The sequence below is a fragment of the Geotrypetes seraphini genome, chromosome 1 (assembly GCF_902459505.1).
Source record: "Geotrypetes seraphini chromosome 1, aGeoSer1.1, whole genome shotgun sequence".
NCBI classification, from domain to species: domain Eukaryota; kingdom Metazoa; phylum Chordata; class Amphibia; order Gymnophiona; family Dermophiidae; genus Geotrypetes; species Geotrypetes seraphini.
The window spans coordinates 306212009-306232825 of record NC_047084.1 but is presented as its reverse complement, the minus strand read 5'-3'; the positions used below and the strand labels follow the sequence as shown (position 1 = coordinate 306232825).

General features: G+C 40.8%; 1 protein-coding gene across 7 annotated transcripts in view; it reads right to left on the bottom strand.

The window, feature by feature from the left end:
• The window catches only part of EGF (epidermal growth factor), a 163300-nt gene that overhangs the window by 97746 nt on the left and 44737 nt on the right, over positions 1-20817 (bottom strand). For all 7 annotated transcript variants that reach the window (XM_033955436.1, XM_033955427.1, XM_033955418.1 and 4 more), the window contains exons 4-10: positions 19923-20150; positions 16699-16901; positions 14452-14574; positions 14250-14372; positions 9013-9135; positions 4934-5059; positions 2910-3046 (exon numbers count right to left, since the gene is read on the bottom strand). In XM_033955436.1, the coding sequence (XP_033811327.1) occupies positions 2910-3046; positions 4934-5059; positions 9013-9135; positions 14250-14372; positions 14452-14574; positions 16699-16901; positions 19923-20150 (1063 nt within the window). The remainder of the gene's footprint in view (positions 1-2909; positions 3047-4933; positions 5060-9012; positions 9136-14249; positions 14373-14451; positions 14575-16698; positions 16902-19922; positions 20151-20817) is intronic.

The window sequence follows — 20817 nt, the reverse complement described above, 5'->3', positions numbered from 1 at the left end:
TCAGCCCGGTACTGTGCGTAGGTTCCATCTACTGAAGTCTCCGTCAAAGCTCACTCCAGCCTAACTAAAATGGCCATATACGGGGCACAGACCGCACAGGTCTGCCCAGTACTGGCCTTAGTTCTTCAATATATACCATTATTTTCTGATTAGATATCCTCTGTGTTCATCCCACACTTTTTTTAACTCTATCACCGTCTTCCTCTGTCCCACCTCCCTCAAGAGCACATTCCAGGCATCAACCACCCTCTCTATAAAGAAGAATTTCCTAACATTACTCCTGAGTCTACCACTCTTCAACCTCAGATTATGCCCTCTGATTTTACCATTTTCCTTTCTCTGGAAAAGATTTTGTTCTATGTTAATACCTTTCAAGTATGTGAATGTCTGAATCATAACTCCCCTATCCCTCCTTTCCTCTAGGGCAGGGTACCCAAGTCCGGTCCTCGAGATCTACTGGCAGGCCAGGTTTTCTAGATATCCAGAATGAACATGCATGAGAAAGATTTGCATACCAAGAAGGCAGTGCAGGCAAATCTCTCTCATGCATATTCATTGCAAATATCCAGAAAACCTGGCCTGCCAGTAGATCTCGAGGACCAGACTTGGGCAGCCCTGCTCTAGGGTATACATATTCAGGGCTTCCAGTCTCTCCTCATATGTCTTTTGGCGCAAACCTCACTAGTATTTTAGACACTAATGCTTATAAAATGGGTGCTCCCACCACATGTAACCAGCACATACACAACTGTAGTTTTAGCAGATCCTGTCCTAAAATACTCTTGGTACTTGACAAGTCCCAACCTGGCCATCTCAATTTCATTTTGGACATTCTAGCTAGAATATGCCTCCGCTTATACCAGTTGTCCAGTTTATGAGAAATACATGTCACCCAGACAGATCTTTCTCTACTTCTTGCTTCGTTACGGAATGAAATGACATTGGGTAGATTAAAGAGGGAATGAAGATTCATTTAAGAGGGAAGGATGAATTGAGATGTACTGCTATCTGTTGTCTTGTTGCTTTCAAGATGCTTGTTAAGCTTGTTTTGTAATAATAATAATAATAATAATAACTTTATTCTTCTATACCGCCACAATCTTGCGACTTCTAGGCGGTTTACAATCAAGAGTGCTGGACATTCAGTGAAATACAATAAGTAGATATTCAGAGGAAATACAGAGCTCAGAGACCTCAGGAGGCAATAGTATAGAAATACAATTTGCTGAGCGAAAATGTAATATGTACATTTTAGTAGGTAATGTCCAACAGGACCTGTTGGGGATAAATAGCAACGTAAAGTTACGATAAGATGAAGATAACAGATTATATTTTTAACAGTGCTGTAAGTTCAGGTGGAATAGGGAGGGGGGAGGGAGAGGGAGAGCGGGTCAATTGTTTAGGTATTTCTGGAACAGGTATGTTTTTAGGCGTTTCCTGAATTCCCTGTATGTAGTGGGCGAAAGCAGTTGGTCTAGGTCTTTGCCCCATAGGACTGCTTGGTGAGAGAGAAGGTGTTCGTGGTGTTTTTCCATTTTGCAGCCTCTAACTAGAGGGGAAATGAGTTTTGGGTGTGTGTTTCTCTTGAGTTTGTTATTAGAAAATGCGAAAAGGTCCATTATGTACTTGGGGGTCAGGCCGTATAGTACTTTGAAGTAGAGGCAGGCAAATTTAAACCTTACTCGGGCTTCCGTTGGTAGCCAGTGCAGCTGCCGATAGTAGGGTGTCACGTGGTCGAATTTCTTCAGCCCGAAGATAAGTCTGACTGCAGCATTTTGCATTATTTGGAAACGTCTCATATTCTTTTGTGAGATTGCTAGATAGGCAATGTTGCAGTAGTCAAGCTGACTCAGTATGAGGGATTGTACTAGGATTCTGAATGTTGACGTATCGAAGTATGATTTAATGGTTCTGAGTTTCCAGAGAGTAAGGAAACCTTTTCTGAATAGGGAATCCACTTGTTCCTTCATTGTTAGGCATTGGTCTAGAATAACACCTAGTATTTTCATGGTGGACTGAATAGGGTAGTTGAGTTTATTGATGCATAGTGGGGTTTTATTGTCAAGCGGGTGAGGGGAGGCAACGAAGAATTTTGTTTTTTCTGGGTTGAGCTTGAGCTTGAAATCTGTCATCCATTGTTCCATCTCATTTATGGCATCGGATGCCTTGGGAATGGTTTCCGAGATAGAGTTGGCGAATGGGATGATGATCGTAAAGTCATCTGCGTAGTTGAATAGTTTTATTCCTAGTTGGGTTAGTTTCACACCTAATGAGGACATGTAGATATTGAAAAGCAGTGGGGAAAGCGGTGACCCTTGTGGCACTCCGGATGAGTTGCTCCAGGTGTCGGAGTGTTTGTTGTTAAAGTGTACCTGGTAAGAACGGGATGTGAGGAAGCCACGAAACCAGTTTAGTACCTCAGCTCTGATACCAATGGCGTCTAAGCATTGCATCATTTTCTCATGGTCTACCAAGTCAAATGCAGAGCTCATGTCGAATTGCATGATCAGGGCGTTGAGGCCCTTACTAAATAATAGGCGCAGATAGTCTAGGATGGCAGCGATTACTGTCTCTATACTGAATAGGGTTCTAAAACCGGATTGAGTTTCATGCAGGAGAGAGAATTGATTAAGGTAGTCCATTAGTTGGGTGTGTACTAGTCCTTCCATGATTTTTACAATAAATGGGATAGATGCTATTGGTCTGTAGTTTGGCACAAGGTCATTTCAGATAATGTGGTAAATAAACATATATAAATCAATAATTTGAATGAGCTAAAACCACAAGGCTGTAACAAGCTTTATTAGTATAGGAGATATTAAACCATACAATAAATTGTTTGATTTAAGCCTAGAAGAGTCGGAAGTTAGTTACCCTCATGATATTTAAAACCTATTATATTGTTTTACCTTATTTTCAGATGGGTCATAGTCCAGTGCTAAGACACTTCCTATTTGCCTGTTGAGTACAATTTCATAATCTGTTCCATCAAAGTTAATTCGTCGTATATCTTGAAAATTTGAAAATAATAAAAATGGCCTGGGACCTGAAGAAGAAAACACACATGGGGAAAATGCTACAGAATTTGGAGGGTAATTATCAAGCTATCTTTCAGCTATAACGTGCTATTTGCTCATTAATGCAAATTATACCATAATGTACAGAATTTAAAGGTACTGAAAGTTACATGGGAATGAGATGCAAAGAATATAAAACACCTCAGTTCTATAACACATCTTGTGGTCAATATCACAAGTCATGTTATAACTAAAAAAAACAACCCCTGCAAAATGCTGGGGTAATTTTTACATGTGTGCTTGCCACAAGGAGTCCAGCAGAAGACACCCATGAGAACATGTGCAGATTTTTTTTTGGGGGGGGGATTGCTTTTTTAAAAAAAATGTGCTCAGAATCACTTTTTGAGTATATTTTAGAGTCATCTGCCTTGACCTCTTTGAAAAAAAAAAAAAGAATATAAATGATAATTAACATTTTCTCTGCGTACAGTGTGCTTTGTGTTTTTATGTGATTACTATTATGCATTAATAAGATTATGGGCTCCTTTTACTAAGGTGCGTTAGGGCCTTAACGCGCGGAATAGCATACGCTAAATTGCCGCACGCACTAGACCTTAACGCCAGCATTAAGCTGGTGTTATTCTAGAAATATACTGCGTGGTTTAGCACGCAGTAATTTTGTACATGCGCTAAAAATGCTAGCACACCTTAGTAAAAGGAGCCCTATATTGTGTGTATATGAAAAATGGATGGAAGAAATTGCATTACAGTACTATTATTATGGGGATGGAGTCAGGGACGGAGCATGGGTGGGTCTGGGGCGGAGCTTGGGCAGGGGTACTCGGTTGGTGTTTGTTAAGCTTAGGGCAGGGGTGTCCAATGTCGGTCCTCGAGGGCCGCAGTCCAGTCGGGTTTTCAGGATTTCCCCAATGAATATGCATTGAAAGCAGTGCATGCAAATAGATCTCATGCATATTCATTGGGGAAATCCTGAAAACCCGACTGGACTGCGGCCCTCGAGGACCGACATTGGACACCCCTGGCTTAGGGGGTACTTGGCTTGAAAAAGTTGAGAAACACTGTCATAGAGGAAGAAATGGCCAGGCTTTAGGAGAATATCAGTAGGAGTTGCTGAGGAATGTTTGTTAACCCCAGGGTAGAGGAGAGAGAGAACATGTTACAACTGTTAAACTCTGCATGTTGATTAATTAAAGCAGAGGTTTCTAACCCAGTCCTTGGGGCACACCCAGCCAATCAGGGTTTTCAGGATATCCTCAGTGAAATCAAATTTAGACTTAATGAACACACTGATCGATTTGTACTTGAGTAAAAGGGGATGTCAGTAATTAAATTTCACTAAGTACAAACAGTTCAATATTCAGCCACTGCAGTCAGCATTTTTGTTTCTAAATACTGACTGCAGTGTTCAAAAAAATAACTGGATATTTAGTGCCATTATCTAGATCAGGGCTGCCCAAGTCCGGTTCTCGAGATCTACTGGCAGGCCAGGTTGTCTTATTTAGTTTGTCTTTTATTAGTTATTGTATTAGTTGTTATATTTTAAATTGTATTGTACATCGCTTAGGAAATTAAATAGGCGATTTATCAAATATTAATAAAACTTGAAACTTGTTGTTTGGATAGGCCAATATTTACCTAGGAATTATGAATTTGTTTGCTCAGAGAGCAGGGTTGTACATTCTCTAGCTAAAATGCTGCAAAAATGATAGGGGTCCTTTTACTAAGGCGCGCTAGCCGTTTTAGCGCGCCTTAGTAAAAGGACCCAATAAAGAACTAGATTGGTTTTGGGTTTTTTTTTTCCAATGTGTAGAATGTATAGAATCTAAAAATGAGTTTTTTGAACTTTCCTCAGTCTCACAATTCGTAAACTAGGCCTGGGAGTTACAGTCACTGACCTGAGGCAACACAGCGCCTTTTATCCAGATGCAGGTTATATCCAGAAAAGCAATCACATTCCCAGGCCGCTGGACTTAAAAGAACACAGATCTGGCTGCATCCGCCGTTATCTGGAGATGTACAACCTTAAAAGAACAATCAGTCCCGTTAATGAAGAACTACGATAATACGTGGTTATATTCAAAACGGTTCACAGAAATGCCAGGTTTTGGTGCAGGCAGTTTTGTTGAGATAATGGCCCAGGTCCATTTGCTGGATGCATTCTAAAGGGAATCATCTTTTCCAAGAACAGCAGGGTATCCGCTTTCTGCTTTCTAAATGCCAAGCCTAGTCAGCCAGTGCCCAGAGACCGATACATGCAGAGACACCCCCTCATGTGCAAACGCATGCATACCCATTCGATCATACAGTATTTATTTCAAACCATTTATATGTTGTTATCCCACCTCTCCAAAATGGTTTACATAATATAATTTCATAAAACAGATTAGAACAAAATAAAATGGTAGAAAGATGGCATACTGCTCAATATTCAGTGCTATTTGCACAGACAGGAATGGCTCCTAGCAGGCCAAATATATCAAGATCTGAGGATAAGTTGATGGCCAATTGTGTTGCATGACATAGCTGTCACCGTCAATATTTAATGGAGTGGCTGGTCAGCAGTCTAGCGGCTAGATAGACCTGCCTAAAAAGCAGGCCTATTTTTGACCTGTAGCCCTTAGCTGGCTAGCTCTCTATTTTGGCTATCTGGTAACATTTAATTCTATAAGATATAAATACTTTGATCCTACCCAGCTTGAAAGATTACTAATTGAAAAAAGAAGCATCTGTTGAAGGGTAAATGTGAGTGGATATAAAATAAAATTTAGGGCTCCTTTTACAAAGGCACACTAGCAGTTTTAGAGCACGCATAGCGCACGCTAAAATGCCGCACGCGCTAGCCACTACCACCTCCTTTTAAGCAGGGGGTAATTTTTTGACTAGCATGCGCTATAGCGCATGCTAATCCAGTGCGTGCGCTAAAAACGCTAGCGCACCTTTGTAAAAGGAGCCCTTAGAGAATGTTGAAGATGGGGGTGGTGTTTAAATTATAAAAATTAAATTTCATATATAATATTCCAGTAGCTTCTTCCCATTGATGTGGACTAGGATTTCTTTGTATTTCATTTGTGTGAAATATATATATATTATACATACAAATTAAAAATTACAGACCGGTAAGTCTGACTTCAGTACCGGGCAAAATGGTAGAAACAATTATAAAAAATAGAATTGTGGAACACGTAGACAAACAGTTAATATATTGTATGTAGATTTTCAGAGAGCTTTTGACAAAGTTCCTCATGAGAGGCTCCTGAGAAAATTAAAGAGTCATGGGATAGGAGGCTAACTTCAGTTGTGGATTAGGAATTGGTTATCAGATAGAAAACAGAGGGTAGGGTTAAATTGTCATTTTTCTCAATGGAGGAGAGTAAACAGTAGAGTGCCGCAGGGGTCTCTACTGGGATCAGTGCTATTTAACTTATTTATAAATGATCTGGAAATTGGAACGACAAGTGAAGTGATTAAATTTGTAGATGACACTAAACTGTTCAAAGTTGTTAAAATGTATGCGGATTGTGAAACGTTGCTGGCCGACCTTAGGAAATTGGAAGACTGGGCGTCCAAGTGGCAGATGAAATTTAATGTGGACAGATGCAAAGTGAAACAAAAAAAAAACAATGTGGAGAAATGATGTTCCTGAGATGGACTTTATTAATATTAAAGATATTATAATGCCTCTGTATCGTTCCATCACCTTGTTTTGCTATACATTTTTCCTATGACATTATGACATCCCCTCTTACCACTTCTCCCACCTCAACCATTTCCCATGAAAATCCAAAAGTGCGGAAACTTTTTGAAGAGCCCTCATACATTCATAGCAGGAGATGAGACTATACAACACTGGCCACCTGCTTTCCACTATTGCTGTCACAGCACTTCCCTTATCAGTCGAATCAAGGCTAGAGTTTGTTAATGTTAAACATAGTAGACAATCATCAAATTGGCTAAAACACAAGAGAAAATATCCACTGGATGTGAAGGAGAAATACTTAAGGATCTCAAGCGCTCACAGCTAAAGGCCCGATGTATGTTACAAGCCTTAGGGTGAGCTATCATTGGTCCTGTATATTCTCCTATTCTCTCAATTTTATCAAAACCTACTTTTTTATTTTTTATTATAATTATTATTTTTTTTCTTATTTTAATTTTAAAATCTAATTAAATGTTGTGCACAACTTATTTGCTTATTTGCATATTTACTTCATCTGACACCTTGCAAATCATTCCTTAATTTGTTAACGTACTGGTTTTTTCATCTACTGAATGGTGCTTTCCCATTCAAAGATATATGAATTATGAAGTACTTAGCTTCATGACTTGACGACGGAAGATCTCCGTTTCGCTCATATTAAGAGAGCTTCGTCAGGAAAGGCACCAGTGTTCAAACTGTTTGTGCCAGCGAATTATGAAATTTAACAATAGGGAGACTGCATATTACCGCGGCACAGCGTGCCTGCCGTTTTGATCGACGGCGACTGAGAGGGGACATGATACAGACTTATAAAATCATGAAAGGCATAGAGAAGGTGGAGAGGGACAGATTCTTTAAACTAGCAGGGGCAACTAAAACAAGAGGTCACTCAGAAAAACTGAGAGGAGACAGATTCAAAACAAATGCAAGAAAGTTCTTCTTCACTCAACGGGTGGTAGACACCTGGAACGCGCTTCCCGGAGAGGTGATAAGCCAGAGTACAATTCTGGGGTTCAAAAAGGGACTGGATGACTTCCTGGAAGCGAAGGGAATAACGGGGTACAGATAGAGGTTTACCTCACAGGACACTGAGCAAATAGGATATGGACTTTTTAGGTTAAGTAGGGAACATTTTCAGGTCATGGACCTGGAGGGCCGCCACGGGAGCGGACTGCCGGGCGCGATGGACCCCTGGTCTGACCCGGCGGAGGCAATGCTTATGTTCTTATGTTCTTATGAACACTGGTGCCTTTCCTGACGAAGCTCTCTTAATATGAGCGAAACGGAAATCTTCCGTCGTCAAGTCATGAAGCTAAGTACTTCATAATTCATATATCTTTGAATGGGAAAGCACCATTCAGTAGATGAAAAAACCAGTACGTTAACAAATTAAGGAATGATTTGCAAGGTGTCAGATGAAGTAAATATGCAAATAAGCAAATAAGTTGTGTACAACATTTAATTAGATTTTAAAATTAAAATAAGAAAAAAAATAATAATTATAATAAAAAATAAAAAAGTAGGTTTTGATAAAATTGAGAGAATAGGAGAATATACAGGACCAATGATAGCTCACCCTATGGTTACTGGCTTGTAACATACATCGGGCCTTTAGCTGTGAGCGCTTGAGATCCTTAAGTATTTCTCCTTCACATCCAGTGGATATTTTCTCTTGTGTTTTAGCCAATTTGATGATTGTCTAGTGTGTTTCATAAGAATTTTTGAGGTGTATTAATGTTAAACATAGAGCAAATTACTTGCTCACTTTAGGGAAGCTGCAACTTTAAGCCAGCACAAACTGTTAAGGGGAAAAAAAAAGAAGCAGTAGAATAATTTGTTTTTTAAGTAAGCTGCATAATTGTGAACTGTCAAGTGAGAATCTAGGCTACTTTTTGGTGGGAATTTCTATGTCACACTTTTAAACTGGAACACATGATGGCCATACAACAGGGACATTATAGGAAGTTTAAGGATATTTGGGAGCCATTGACAAAATTCTGTAAGGAGTGATTGTTGATTTTGCCCATTGATAATACATGTCCAGGGTGGGTGGGAAGATATATTTTTAATTTGAGTGCAAATTGTTAGATATTTAGTAGGGGGGGTGATATATGTATTTTGTCATTGAATATAATTTTGATTGAATTTAAGTGTTGTTAAAGTATAAAATGACTGTATAACATGTTGCACTTATTTTTGGTTTTAAAATGAATAAAGATTTATTTTTTAAAAAAAGGGAAAGATTGAGGCCAGTGTCACTGGGACAAAGCTGCTCACCTATGCATGTTTTGTTGTCCTCTTTCAGCACCGATCCCTCGGGACAGAAGCAGACTGGCCCCTCTGAGGTCTCAGTGCAGCCATAGCTACATTCTGGATAATTCTGTGTGCAGGGAAGAAGCACTAGGAAGAAAGAAACAAAGAGAATTGGACAGGATCATCCATGGAGGCTAGAACAGACCAGCTGATATTCAAACTATGGCAGGCAGGCCATCTAACTGCCATAGTTGGTGCCGTTTCCGGTAACCAGTTTTGAATGTTCAATTTATTTTTGAATTAGCTTAGAAATACCTTAATCACCACTGTTTAAAATTCTACAGTTCACTATTACTCGGAACCTTCTGATGACAAGTTCCTCAGTGTGCCACACTTATACTGTTATATTCATTGTGAATTTAGTGTAGTAACCATCCTCATCGGAACATTATGAAAATTTTTCTTATTTTTCTTATATAAAAAATCCTTCTTCAGTGTCTTAATTCATTCTAAAGTGTCAGTGCTTGTTCAAGAATTCATAATAAGTTGAAAAACTATATAAAGTGCTACTTAGCTTGGCTTAGAACATAACTGTATCATTCCCCTCCGACGCATTTCGTTCTTCCTCAGGGTCGGGGATGATGTGTACAGTAATGCTCAAAATTTTAGCAACTAGCTAATTCCATCTTGGTCTTGCCAATAAGAGACGGCTGAGGGGAGATATGATTGAAGTCTACAAAATCCTGAGTGGAGTAGAATGGGTACGAGTGGATCAATTTTTCACTCCGTCAGAACTGTAGAATTTTAAACAGTGGTGATTAAGGTATTTCTAAGCTAATTGAAAAAAATTGGAGTTCTGTGCATACTTTAGGACTGTCAATTTATTTTTGGCCACTGTAAACTTAATCAGATAAGTCAATATTCAGGGCTGGCTGCCCTTGTATTTCTTGCTCTGGTTTTTCGTATTTACTCCTCAGTGCCTATTTTTTTTCTTCTCTCTGGGGTCTTTGCTCTCCTTCTTTTTGTCCCAGTTCCTTCTTTATCTCTTCACGGTGGGCCCAATTCTCTATAGGTCACCTAAAATGTTGGCACTGATTAATGTGGTGCTAACCATGATTCTATAAACGTTAGGTGCACTGTATAGAATCACACTCAGCACCGCCCAGGCGGTGTTAGGTATCGCTGGGTATCTTAACTTTAGGTGTTCTATATCTATGCCAGGGTTTTCTTCACTTTAATACCTGCACCTAACTTAGGTACTAATGAAGCCTAATTCAAAAAGAGGCACCTGACTCAATAAAATGTCCATGATTTGCCTGATCACGCCACTTTTAGGAAGGTGCTTTGCACTAGGCACCTCCTTTTTTACAGAATCATGTTTTTAGAGTTAGACGCCTGACTTTCAATTAAGTCCAATTAACAGCAATTATGAAGTGCTAAGTGCCAATTAGAGAGTGACACAGGGACAAAAATTCATCCTCATCCCTGCATTTTAATCCCCATCTCCTGACTGTCCCTGCAGTGAAACACATTTTTCATTCCCATCCTCTCACCGTCCCCTCAGTCTTAATTTTTCTCCCCGCATCTCCATGCTCAAAACAGAAAGATGATTTTATGCAATTTTATGGGCTTAAAGCATTGGAAATAAACATTTTAAGCCTCTAGTGTGCGTGTGTATATGTGTGGGGGGGAGGAAGGGGCATTTCTAACTTGTATTTTGATTGGAAGAATATCAATAAAAGTACAAATTGTGAGACATATTGGGTTCTGCATTGTGCACAGAAAACCAAACATCAGCTCAGTTCAAACATCCACTCTGTCCTATGGTGATTTGAGCCCTGAACTGGAATTGATATTGGTATCAGGGTCTTCATGGAACTAATTCTCTATAATTCTAGGTGATCCACTTTACTACTTCTCAATCCCGGAACTTCAAGTGGCCACTCACCCTATCCCACCCCCACCACTGGGAAAATCATTGTGTCCACCATGATTCTGATCAGTTTAAGGATAACTTTATAGGTCACATGTGCATAAAGAGCATTTTACAGCTAATACAAGCACTTGCAAAATTGCCTGAAGGCACATGCAGAAAACTGAACACCCAGAAAATATACTGGACAAAATTCAAAAGAATTTAAGTAGACAGGATAGGATGCTGCCCCTGTTGCCAGTTTAGCCGCCTCCATCGCCACTCTGACGATTTTCAAAATGGCTGCCGAGACTTTGTGCGGCAGCCTTGCAAGATTTTGTAAAGCCTCATGAGGCTGCCGCACAAAGTCTCAGCAGCCATCTTGGAAATCTTTGCAGCAGCGGTTCCCATTTCTGCAGCACTAATACAGAATACTCTATCGCTACCATGGTAATACTGGGCAAGTTGGTCTTTCCTCCTTGATAGCATGGTAATTACCAGAGTAACAATTACCATGTCACTCTCTAGTTTCAATTATCAGTACTGATTAAGCTTATTAAACAATTAAGTTAGGCTCTTATATCAGCTAGGTTCATCAATGAAGGTGCTTAACTTAGGCGGTGTCATGGGATAGGTGGCAAAGTTCAGCTGTGGATTAGGAATTGGTTATTGGATAGAAAACAGAGGGTAGGGTTAAATGGTCATTTTTCTCAATGGAGGAGAGTAAACAGTGGAGTGCCGCAGAGGTCTATACTAGGACTGGTGCTATTTAACTTATTTATAAATGATCTGGAAATTGGAACGACGAATGAGGTGATTAAATTTGCAGATGATGCTAAACTGTTCGAAGTTGTTAAAAAGCATGTGGATTGTGAAAAATTGCAGGCGGACCTTAAGAAATTGGAAGACTGGGTGTCCAAGTGGCAGATGAAATGTAATGTGGACAAATGCAAAGTGATGCATATTGGGAAAAATAACCTGAATCACTGTTACCAGATGCTAGGGTCCACCATTGGGCATTAATGCCCAAGAAAAGAATTTGGGCGTCTTTGTAGACAATACCATGAAACCTTCCACCCAATGTGCGGCAGCGGCCAAAAACGCAAACAGGATGCTAGGAATTATTTAAAAAGGGATAGTTAAGAAAACTAAGAATGTTATAATGCCCCTGTATCGCTCCATGGTATGACCTCATCTGGAATATTGTGTTCAATTCTGGTCTCCTTATCTCAAGAAAGATATAGTGGTGCTAGAAAAGGTTCACAGAAGAACATCCAAGATGGTAAAGGAGATGGAACTCCTCTCATATGAGGAAAGGCTAAAACGATTACAGCTCTTCAGCTTGCAAAAGAGACGGCTGAGGGGAGACATGATTGAAGTCTACAAAATCCTGAGTGGAGTAGAATGGGTACGAGTGGATCAATTTTTCACTCCGTCAGAAAATACAAAGACTAGGGGACACTCGATGAAGTTACAGGGAAATACTTTTAAAACCAATAGGAGGAAATTTTATTCACTCAGAGAATAGTTAAGCTCTGGAACGCATTGCTAGAGATTGTGGTAAGAATGGATAGCATAGCTGGCTTTAAGAAAGGTTTGGACAAGTTTCTGGAGGAAAAGTCCATAGTTTGTTATTGAGAAAGACATGGGGGAATCCACTGCTTGCCCTGTATCGGTAGCATGGATTATTGCTACTCCTTGGGTTTTGGCCAGGTACTACTGACCTGGATTGGCCACTGTGAGAACGGGCTACTGGGCTTGATGGACCATTGGTCTGACCCAGTAAGTCTATTCTTATGTTCTTATATAGAATTTACCAGTAAATACTTATGGAGTGAAGAATTTATGTGCACAACAGAAGAGTGGGACTTGGGTGTGATTGTTTGTGATGATCTTAATGTGGCCAAACAGGTTGAAAAGGTGACAGCAAAAGCTAGAAGGATGCTAGGGTGCATAGGGAGAGGTATGACCAGTAGGAAAAAGGAGGTATTGATGCCCCTATATAAGACTCTGGTGAGACCTCATTTAGAATATTGTGTACAATTCTGGAAGCTGCACCTTCAAAAAGATATAAAAAGAATGGAGTCGGTCCAGAGGAAGGCTACTAAAATAGTGTGTGGTATTCGTCATAATGCATATGAGAACAGACTTAAAGATCTCAATTTGTATACTTTGGAGGAAAGGGGAGATACGATAGAGATGTTTAAATACCTACGTAATGTAAATGTATGAGTGGAGTCTCTTTCATTTGAAAGGAAACTCTGCAATGAGAGGACTTAGGATGAAGTTAAGAGGTGATAGGCTCCGGAGTAATCTAAGGAAATACTTTTCTACAGAAAGGGTAGTAGATGCATGGAACAGTCTCCCGGAAGAGGTGGTGGAGACAGAGACTGTGCCTGAATTCAAGAAAGCCTGGGATAGGCACGTGACATCTCTTAGAGAGAGAAAGAGATAATGGTTACTGTGGAGGGGCAGACTGGATGGGCCTTTTGGCCTTTATCAGCCATGATGTTTCTACGCTTAATTAAAGTCAATTAAACCTTTTGTATATCAGATGGTTCTTCCTCCAGCTTTTGCATTCTTGAGTTGAAGAGCTTTAATGTTCTCCATCTCTCCCAGGAAGAGTTAATAGAATGTTCCACCACTTTTGTTAATTTAGCAAGGGCCTTAAGCAATGTTGTTAGGCCTTCCCAAACTAAATCAAGAGTAATAGAATCAACCCTTTTCAAGGAGATCACTAAAATCTCTAGATTACTTTTCTGCTGAACAATACCCAATCAGAAAAGATATTCCACAGCAATTTCAACGGCGTGCACACTTAAAGATAACCCCTATCCTACTCAAAGGCTGAACTGGAGCTTCTACCTCACTATGCAATGACCCCCAGCATACCCTCAAGTGACAAGCTTCCCTGTTTCCTCCCCAGTTAAGACGCTGCCATGCGATGTTGCTCCCAACACTCAGAGTTCCTATGAGTGTCGGGAGCAGAAAAGAGCATTCAGCGCGCTAGCCTGCTATCGCAGTTTTGTAAAAAAAAGGAGGGGGGAGATAAATGAAAGGAAATAGAATGACGGAAAGGATAAGAAAAGTCATAGTACCAGTAACATATTACTGGTAACATATCACTGATGTTATATTATTTTCCAAAAGTCTTATAAACAAATCACTAGTTTCATCAGGAAAAAGAAATATGTTAAAGTTACTAGTCTAGGTAAGTTACTGTGTATTACTTGTACAAGTATTTCCAGTAGTATATTACACCCAATTCTGGTGAAAAAGCACTAGATAAACCCAAATTTAAAAATATATGCATTTGAGTAGGAATTGTCCACTTACCACAGTCACTTACCATGGCAAGTTTTCAGATCAGGAAGCAGCACATATCTTTCAGGACAGGTACAGTAATAGGATCCAGGGATATTTGCACAGCCGAGAGTACAGCCATGGCTCCATAAGGCACATTCATTCACATCTAACAAGTGAAAGAAAGGAGTCCAGTTACTGATGGACAGAGGAGCTCTGTGGCCCTCTAAATTCTGCTGGTTCATTACCTTCACAAAATGTCCCAGATTCACTTAGAGCAAAACCGTCTGAACACATGCATTGCTGGTCTTTGGAGTTCTGCTTACATACACTCCAGCAATCTCTTTTATTTAAATGGCATAATTCCTGTTCTTGGAAACAAAAAAAAAACCAAACAAAAAATATATTTAATAATGATAAAAAGTAGAATTATACATATACACACACTGACACCATTATAAGCTGGTCCTGAATATAAGACAACCTCCTTACATTCATATCAGATAACAGAGCGATAAAAGATTCTAAATATTGAATCCCAACATCCATATTACCGTGTCAGAACTAGAAGACATAAGAATCAGTACAATAATCTGTAAGAGGTTATAGAACACAACCATATTAGAAGGTGCATCAGTAAATTGCACCCTCAGAAGAACAATGGAGATGCATCCAAAAACGCCAAAGCTTTGGAGAGTACTTTATGCACTTGTCCATTATTCTTATCGGCTGGTTGGTTTTAGCATTGGATCCCTGATGAAGGCTGTTATATATGCTGAAACATGGACCATGTAGGATCTTCTGTTTCTAATCATCATTTAAGCCCATTCTACTGCTGCACCACCTGTCAGCTGGTTTGATACTTTGGATTTGCTGTCACCATTTTCTATTGCCATTGATTATACAAGTGCATGCTGTTTATGGACAGATGGTCAAGTAAACTGATATATTTTTTGGTATAATCTTGGGACTATCTGCTGCTGTTACTCATCATTCTGATATAGACTTTGTTATACAACTGACAGCTGCAACATATCACTGGTTGTACACTTCTCCCTCCGTATTCGCGGTTTCAGCAATCGCGGTTTTGATTATTCGCAGTTTTTAGCTTGCTGGCTCCTCCCCCAAATTACATCAGCTTGCATAGAGAAATCACTGATTCCAAGCGTTTAGAGAGAAAATCGCTGATTCCCAGCACTTTCTTCACCGTGTTTTGCCTCTCCTTCAGGAAAAGGCCAGGTCTCCCACCGTTTTATTCATGGTTTTACTATATTCACAATGTTTTTTTAATAGAAAACAGCAAATAACATATGAAAAAGTTATTTACGGTTTTTCTGTATTTGCGGGTTTGTTAATCCCCTATCACTGCGAATGCAGAGGGAGAACTGCTTAATAAGTTACTTTCCAAATGTATTATAAAACAAATTGCTAGTTTCATTAGGAAACAGAAATATGTAAAAGTTACTAGTCTAGGTAAAAGTTACTAGTCTGGTATAATAAACTTGGTTACTCCAGTTCATCAACTCCCATTTGCTGGCTCTCGTTTGTGGGTTTTCCTCCCCTTCCAGTGGAGTTTTGAAGTTTTTTTTGATTGTTGCTGTACCTAATTTTAATGGCACATACAGTGGCGTAGCGAGGGTAAGAGGCGCCTGGGGCAGTGGCACCCTTCCCTTGTCCTCTTCTCCGCCCCACCCCCACCCCCTCCTGCCGCATGCGCATGTGCCTTCCCTTCCCTGGACTTCTTTAACGTTCCCGATGTGAGCAACAACCCCCAACCTGCTGTTTGCGCCAGTGTCGGCTCTTTCTCTGACATCACTTCCTAAGCGTGGGTCCAGGAAGTGATGTCACAGGAAGAGCCAATGCTGGCACGAGCAGCAGGTTGGAGTTGCTGCTCGCGCCGCAAACATTAAAGAGATATGAGGGAAGGGGTGCTTGCCCACGGTAGTGAAGGGGATTGGCGAGGAGGACGGGTGTTGGTGCCCCCACCAAGACAGCACTGGGGGCAGATTTCCCGCCCCCCCCCCCGCACATAATTTGCAGGTAGGCATACATATAGGAGGAGTCTGGGAGGGATACTGATAGAACACACACTTAGGTGTGTCATTTATAGAATACTAAAACTTATATACATATCTTCCCAATCTAGTGTAAGCATTTATGTCAGCTCTACTACTACTACTTATCATTTCTATAGTGCTGCTAGATGTACATTTCAGAGACAGTCCCTGCTCAGTAGAGCTCTATGAATGGTTAGAGCACGGTTGCCTAAACACATACATGCGTGTATACCTGGTTATACTAGTGTTCAATAAAGGAAAGAGCTGTGTAATTTTCTGTATAGCGTAGGTTCCAAATGGGCATCTTCTTGGCACCTAAATGTACAGTAGGTGCCCCTTTATAGAATTGTCCCATGTGCCAATGAAGTAAGCAATCTTGTAACAGGCTATTTCTGCCTTAAAGCACTGCTTTACCCGTGGTAGTACTTCACAACTTACGAGAACTCTGTGAATCTGTCCTGCCCCCAGGTTGCTTCAGTGAATGCACTACTTTCACTTCAGCAGGAGGCAGCTGTGACGGAGTCAGGCTCATTTTCACAATCTCTTCCCCTGTATATTTATTGACTCTTTGGACAGTACCAGTTTTCCATTCAGAAAAGTAGGCATGGTCAGCAAACAGAGACAGCCCAATTATGTGGTACCTGAAGAGAAAAAACAAATTGAACAATATTTTTCATTTCTGGCACACTTTTGAAACATCCATTTCTAAAATGAACTGAGGGCCCGATATTCAAAATGATTTAAATGAGCAGAAGAGGCTTCTGGCCATTTAAATCACTTGTCCAGGGCCAACCTCACATTTTCAGTGGCACTTAACAGTCTAGTGCCACTCAAAATGCCCAGTTAGCACCCAAGTTAAAACTGGCTAATTTGAAGTCACTCTAGTGGCAGTTGGCACTTAACTTGTTAAGTGCAATATTCAGCATTTAACCAATTACAGTTAACCACATAAAAGGCAGTCCTGTCTTTATGGGGGTTCTTTATAGCCATTTAAGTACAAACAGCTACAATCTGACTGGTTTTGTATACCCAAAAATTCAATGCTGGAGCCCAGACATGGCCCAGCATTGAATTTCCATGTATAATGCTAGTTGTAGTCAGTCAAACACTGATCACAGCCAGCTGAATATCAGCCCCTTAGTTCTTTTTGTCATCTGTTTTTCTGGAGCTGCTTACAGATATTACAGTTTGATTTGAGTCTTCTATCTCCTAGAGAGGAAGCGACATGCAAGTGAGGCTACCTATGTGAACTTTCTGCACTGGTTGACAGTTTTGGAAAGAAATGTATTTAAAATTCTAATTCTGGATCATGGGGCTTTTTATACAGGAATTCCAACCTATTGACATGCTTATCCATCTAGAACACAATCTAATTTCTTAACAATTGCATTATATAAGAAACTTTAAATCACAGCACACAACTTTTAGATGCATTGCTCTATCTCTTTCGAATTTGCTGCCATTGGACCTTACCCAAGAGGTTTCATATAGGAAATTTAGGTGGGTCTAAAAAGCTGAAGCCCGATATTCAAAGTCATTTAACTGGACAGGAGAGGCTTAATCAAACAGTGCCACTGAATGTCACCACAGACTACTTAGATAAGTCGACTTCTATTATCTTTGCTGCCCATAACAGTTTTATTCGGCCTCTCCAAATCCAGCTTCACAATATCCTCATACCTTTTAGTTTCATGTTCCAGAATTTTAGGTATTGATTTAGACTCAAAATTATTTTTCACCACACAAATCTCTCAAGTTGTCACATGCTCCTTCTTCAAACAACGCTTGAGTCGGTCAGTACAATTCTTACTTTTCCCTTCTGTTCTGAATATCTTGGTACATTCATTAGTCATACAGCAATTAGACTACTATAATTCGCTACATGCAGGAATGAGACTAAAAGACCTTCGCAAACTATAAATTTATTTATTTATATACCACTTATATCCTAAGTGGTTTACATTCAGGTACTTTATCATATTTCCCTATCTGTCCCAGTGGGCTCAAACTCTAATGTACCTGGGGCAATGAGGGGATTAAGTGACTTGCCCAGGGTCACAAGGAGCAGCGAGGGATTTGAATCCACAGCCTCAGGGTGCTGTGCCACACATGCCCACAAATGATTCATAATGCTCATAAATGCAATCACATCTCATTTCCAGGGCCGGATTAAAGGGTAGGCCCAGTAGGCATGGGCCTAGGGCCTGAAATGGTCAGGAGGGCCCGACAGTGCAGTGTTTTAGGGCTTCACCCTTGCTGGATTCGCCGGAAGCAGCAGCGTTATCGCCCCGGCCCCCCTATCTCTCCCTCCCTCCCATGCGAACCCCGCCGACCCTCCCACTGCGAGACAACCAACCGACAAACCTCCCTTTGTCAGCAATGCGGGCCTAAGGCCCCAACCAGGTACATTATGTGATGTACAGGGAGGGGCCTTCCGAGGCGCCTGAGCCAATCAGGGACTTTCTTAGGCTCCTCCCTAAGAAAGTCCCTGATTGGCCACACACTTCTTTAATTTTCCCAGTGTGAGCAGCATCATGAACTTGCTGCTTGCATTGTGTTGACTCTCACTCTAACATCACTTCCTAGGCACAGGACCCAGAAGTGACATCAGAGAGAGCCGATACCGAAGCAGGTAGCAAGTTCGTGATACTGCTCATGCCGGGAATATTATAGAAGAAGAGGGAAGGTAAGGGGCACATGAATGCAGTGGGTGGGGGGAGGGGGTTTGGGAAGGAGTGGGGATAGAAAGGAGGATAGGTACAAGCGCCCACAACAAGATGGCGTCTAGGGCGGACCCCCCCCCACTCCCATTTTACTACACCACTGGCCATTTCAAATGTTACTTAAATAAAATTTAAAAGCGCCAACTGGCCCTATACAAACAGTGCCAGAATCACACCTCTGAAGGCGCCTACTGCCACTAATACCACCATAGGTGTGGTTAACATCGAAAGTCGAGTTAGGCATAGATAGGCACCTCCAGAGGCGCGATTTATGTCAAAGGTAGGCGCCAGAAATATAGGCCTTGAAAATCCTGGCCTACATTTCTGATGCCTATCTTTGCCGGCAGCATGATTCTCTAAACAAGGGGTGTCCAACCTTTTGGCTTCCCTGGGCTGCATTGGCCCAAAAAACACTGCAGCAAGACAGAGGAGGGAGCCGGCAAGATGGTAAACACCCGGGGACAGCAGAGGAAAACACTACATCACCCTCAACCGGGGCCGCACAAAATACTTCACGGGGCTGCAGGTTGGACGCCCCTGCAGTCTAAACGATGTCATTGCGTGATTGACATGCAATCGGCAGCTGCATTTTAGATGGCTGCCGACAACAGCACCATCTAGAGAATCCAGCAGTTAAATAGGCATCATTCCAGCACTTAAATTCATGCGATCTTTAAGGCATCACTCACTTCCCCCCCCCCCCCCGATAGAGAAGGGTGATATCCAGACAAACACCATTTATTCTAAACAAAGAAATGAAATAATATGAATAAATTGCAGCAGAACATTATTTTGTGAGGGTAAAAGGAATTGGAAAAGACATAAGAAGATAAAAAAAACCAACAAATTTTTAGATTGAATCAGGTTGGGCAGACTAGATGGACCATTAGGGTCTTTATCTGCCATCATCTATGTTACTATGTTACATATAAGACTTACTGTCTAGAATACTTCAGCAAATGAGGAGCACTACTGTCATAATTACAAGAACCAATGCTTGAAAAATCTGCAGCATCATACTGGATCCAAAATATTCTCCTTTCCATTAGATCCACTGTCAGAGTCTGTACTTTTGCTGGGACTCTGAAGAGAGCAGTAGGTCTGGCTCCATCCATGGTTGCTTTGTGAATGCCAGAAGGGGTGATACCCGAAGACCAAAATATGAACCTAAATAAAATAAAATGAATTATCAGACATATCTGCCAGAAATTATTCCTAAAACACCTATGGGTATAGTAAACACATTTCCCCCTCAGATACAAACTGCAGGAGATTGTCCATGGTGAACCCAGAAATTCAATACCTGCACCATATCCAGGGGGGAGGTCATTCTGTGCAGGAGGAAGTGGGCATCCCTTCTGCCATTTTTTTCAGGTGGGGGTCTTCGTGGCAGGAGACAGTGAGCATCCCTCCTGCCGTTTGTTTAAGAGTGGGTCGCTGGGTTTGTTGGGGGGAGGGCGTGCAATTGTCAGGGATCATTGGGGTGGGGTGTTATGAGGTGGTTATTTGTGGTACATTTTTGTCATCTAAACCTCCTTTGGAGAAATATAAAAGTAGATTATTTGCCATCATGACTGGGATTGCCATGCAAATGGTTACCAAAAACTGGAATTATTGGGATTGGCTTAATTTCTCCTTTTGGTGTGATTCGTTATGTTTATGCTACAAATATGAGAAAATGAATTCAGAAATTTTGAGTAATAATAAGTTATTTAAATTAACTTGGAGTCTATTGACAAATTTTGTTAAAGTTGATTAGCTGGATTATTTCCAGAAAGATTAAAAAGCGTTCAATAGGCTGTCCATCTTTTAATACCTAAGTACAACACTTAAC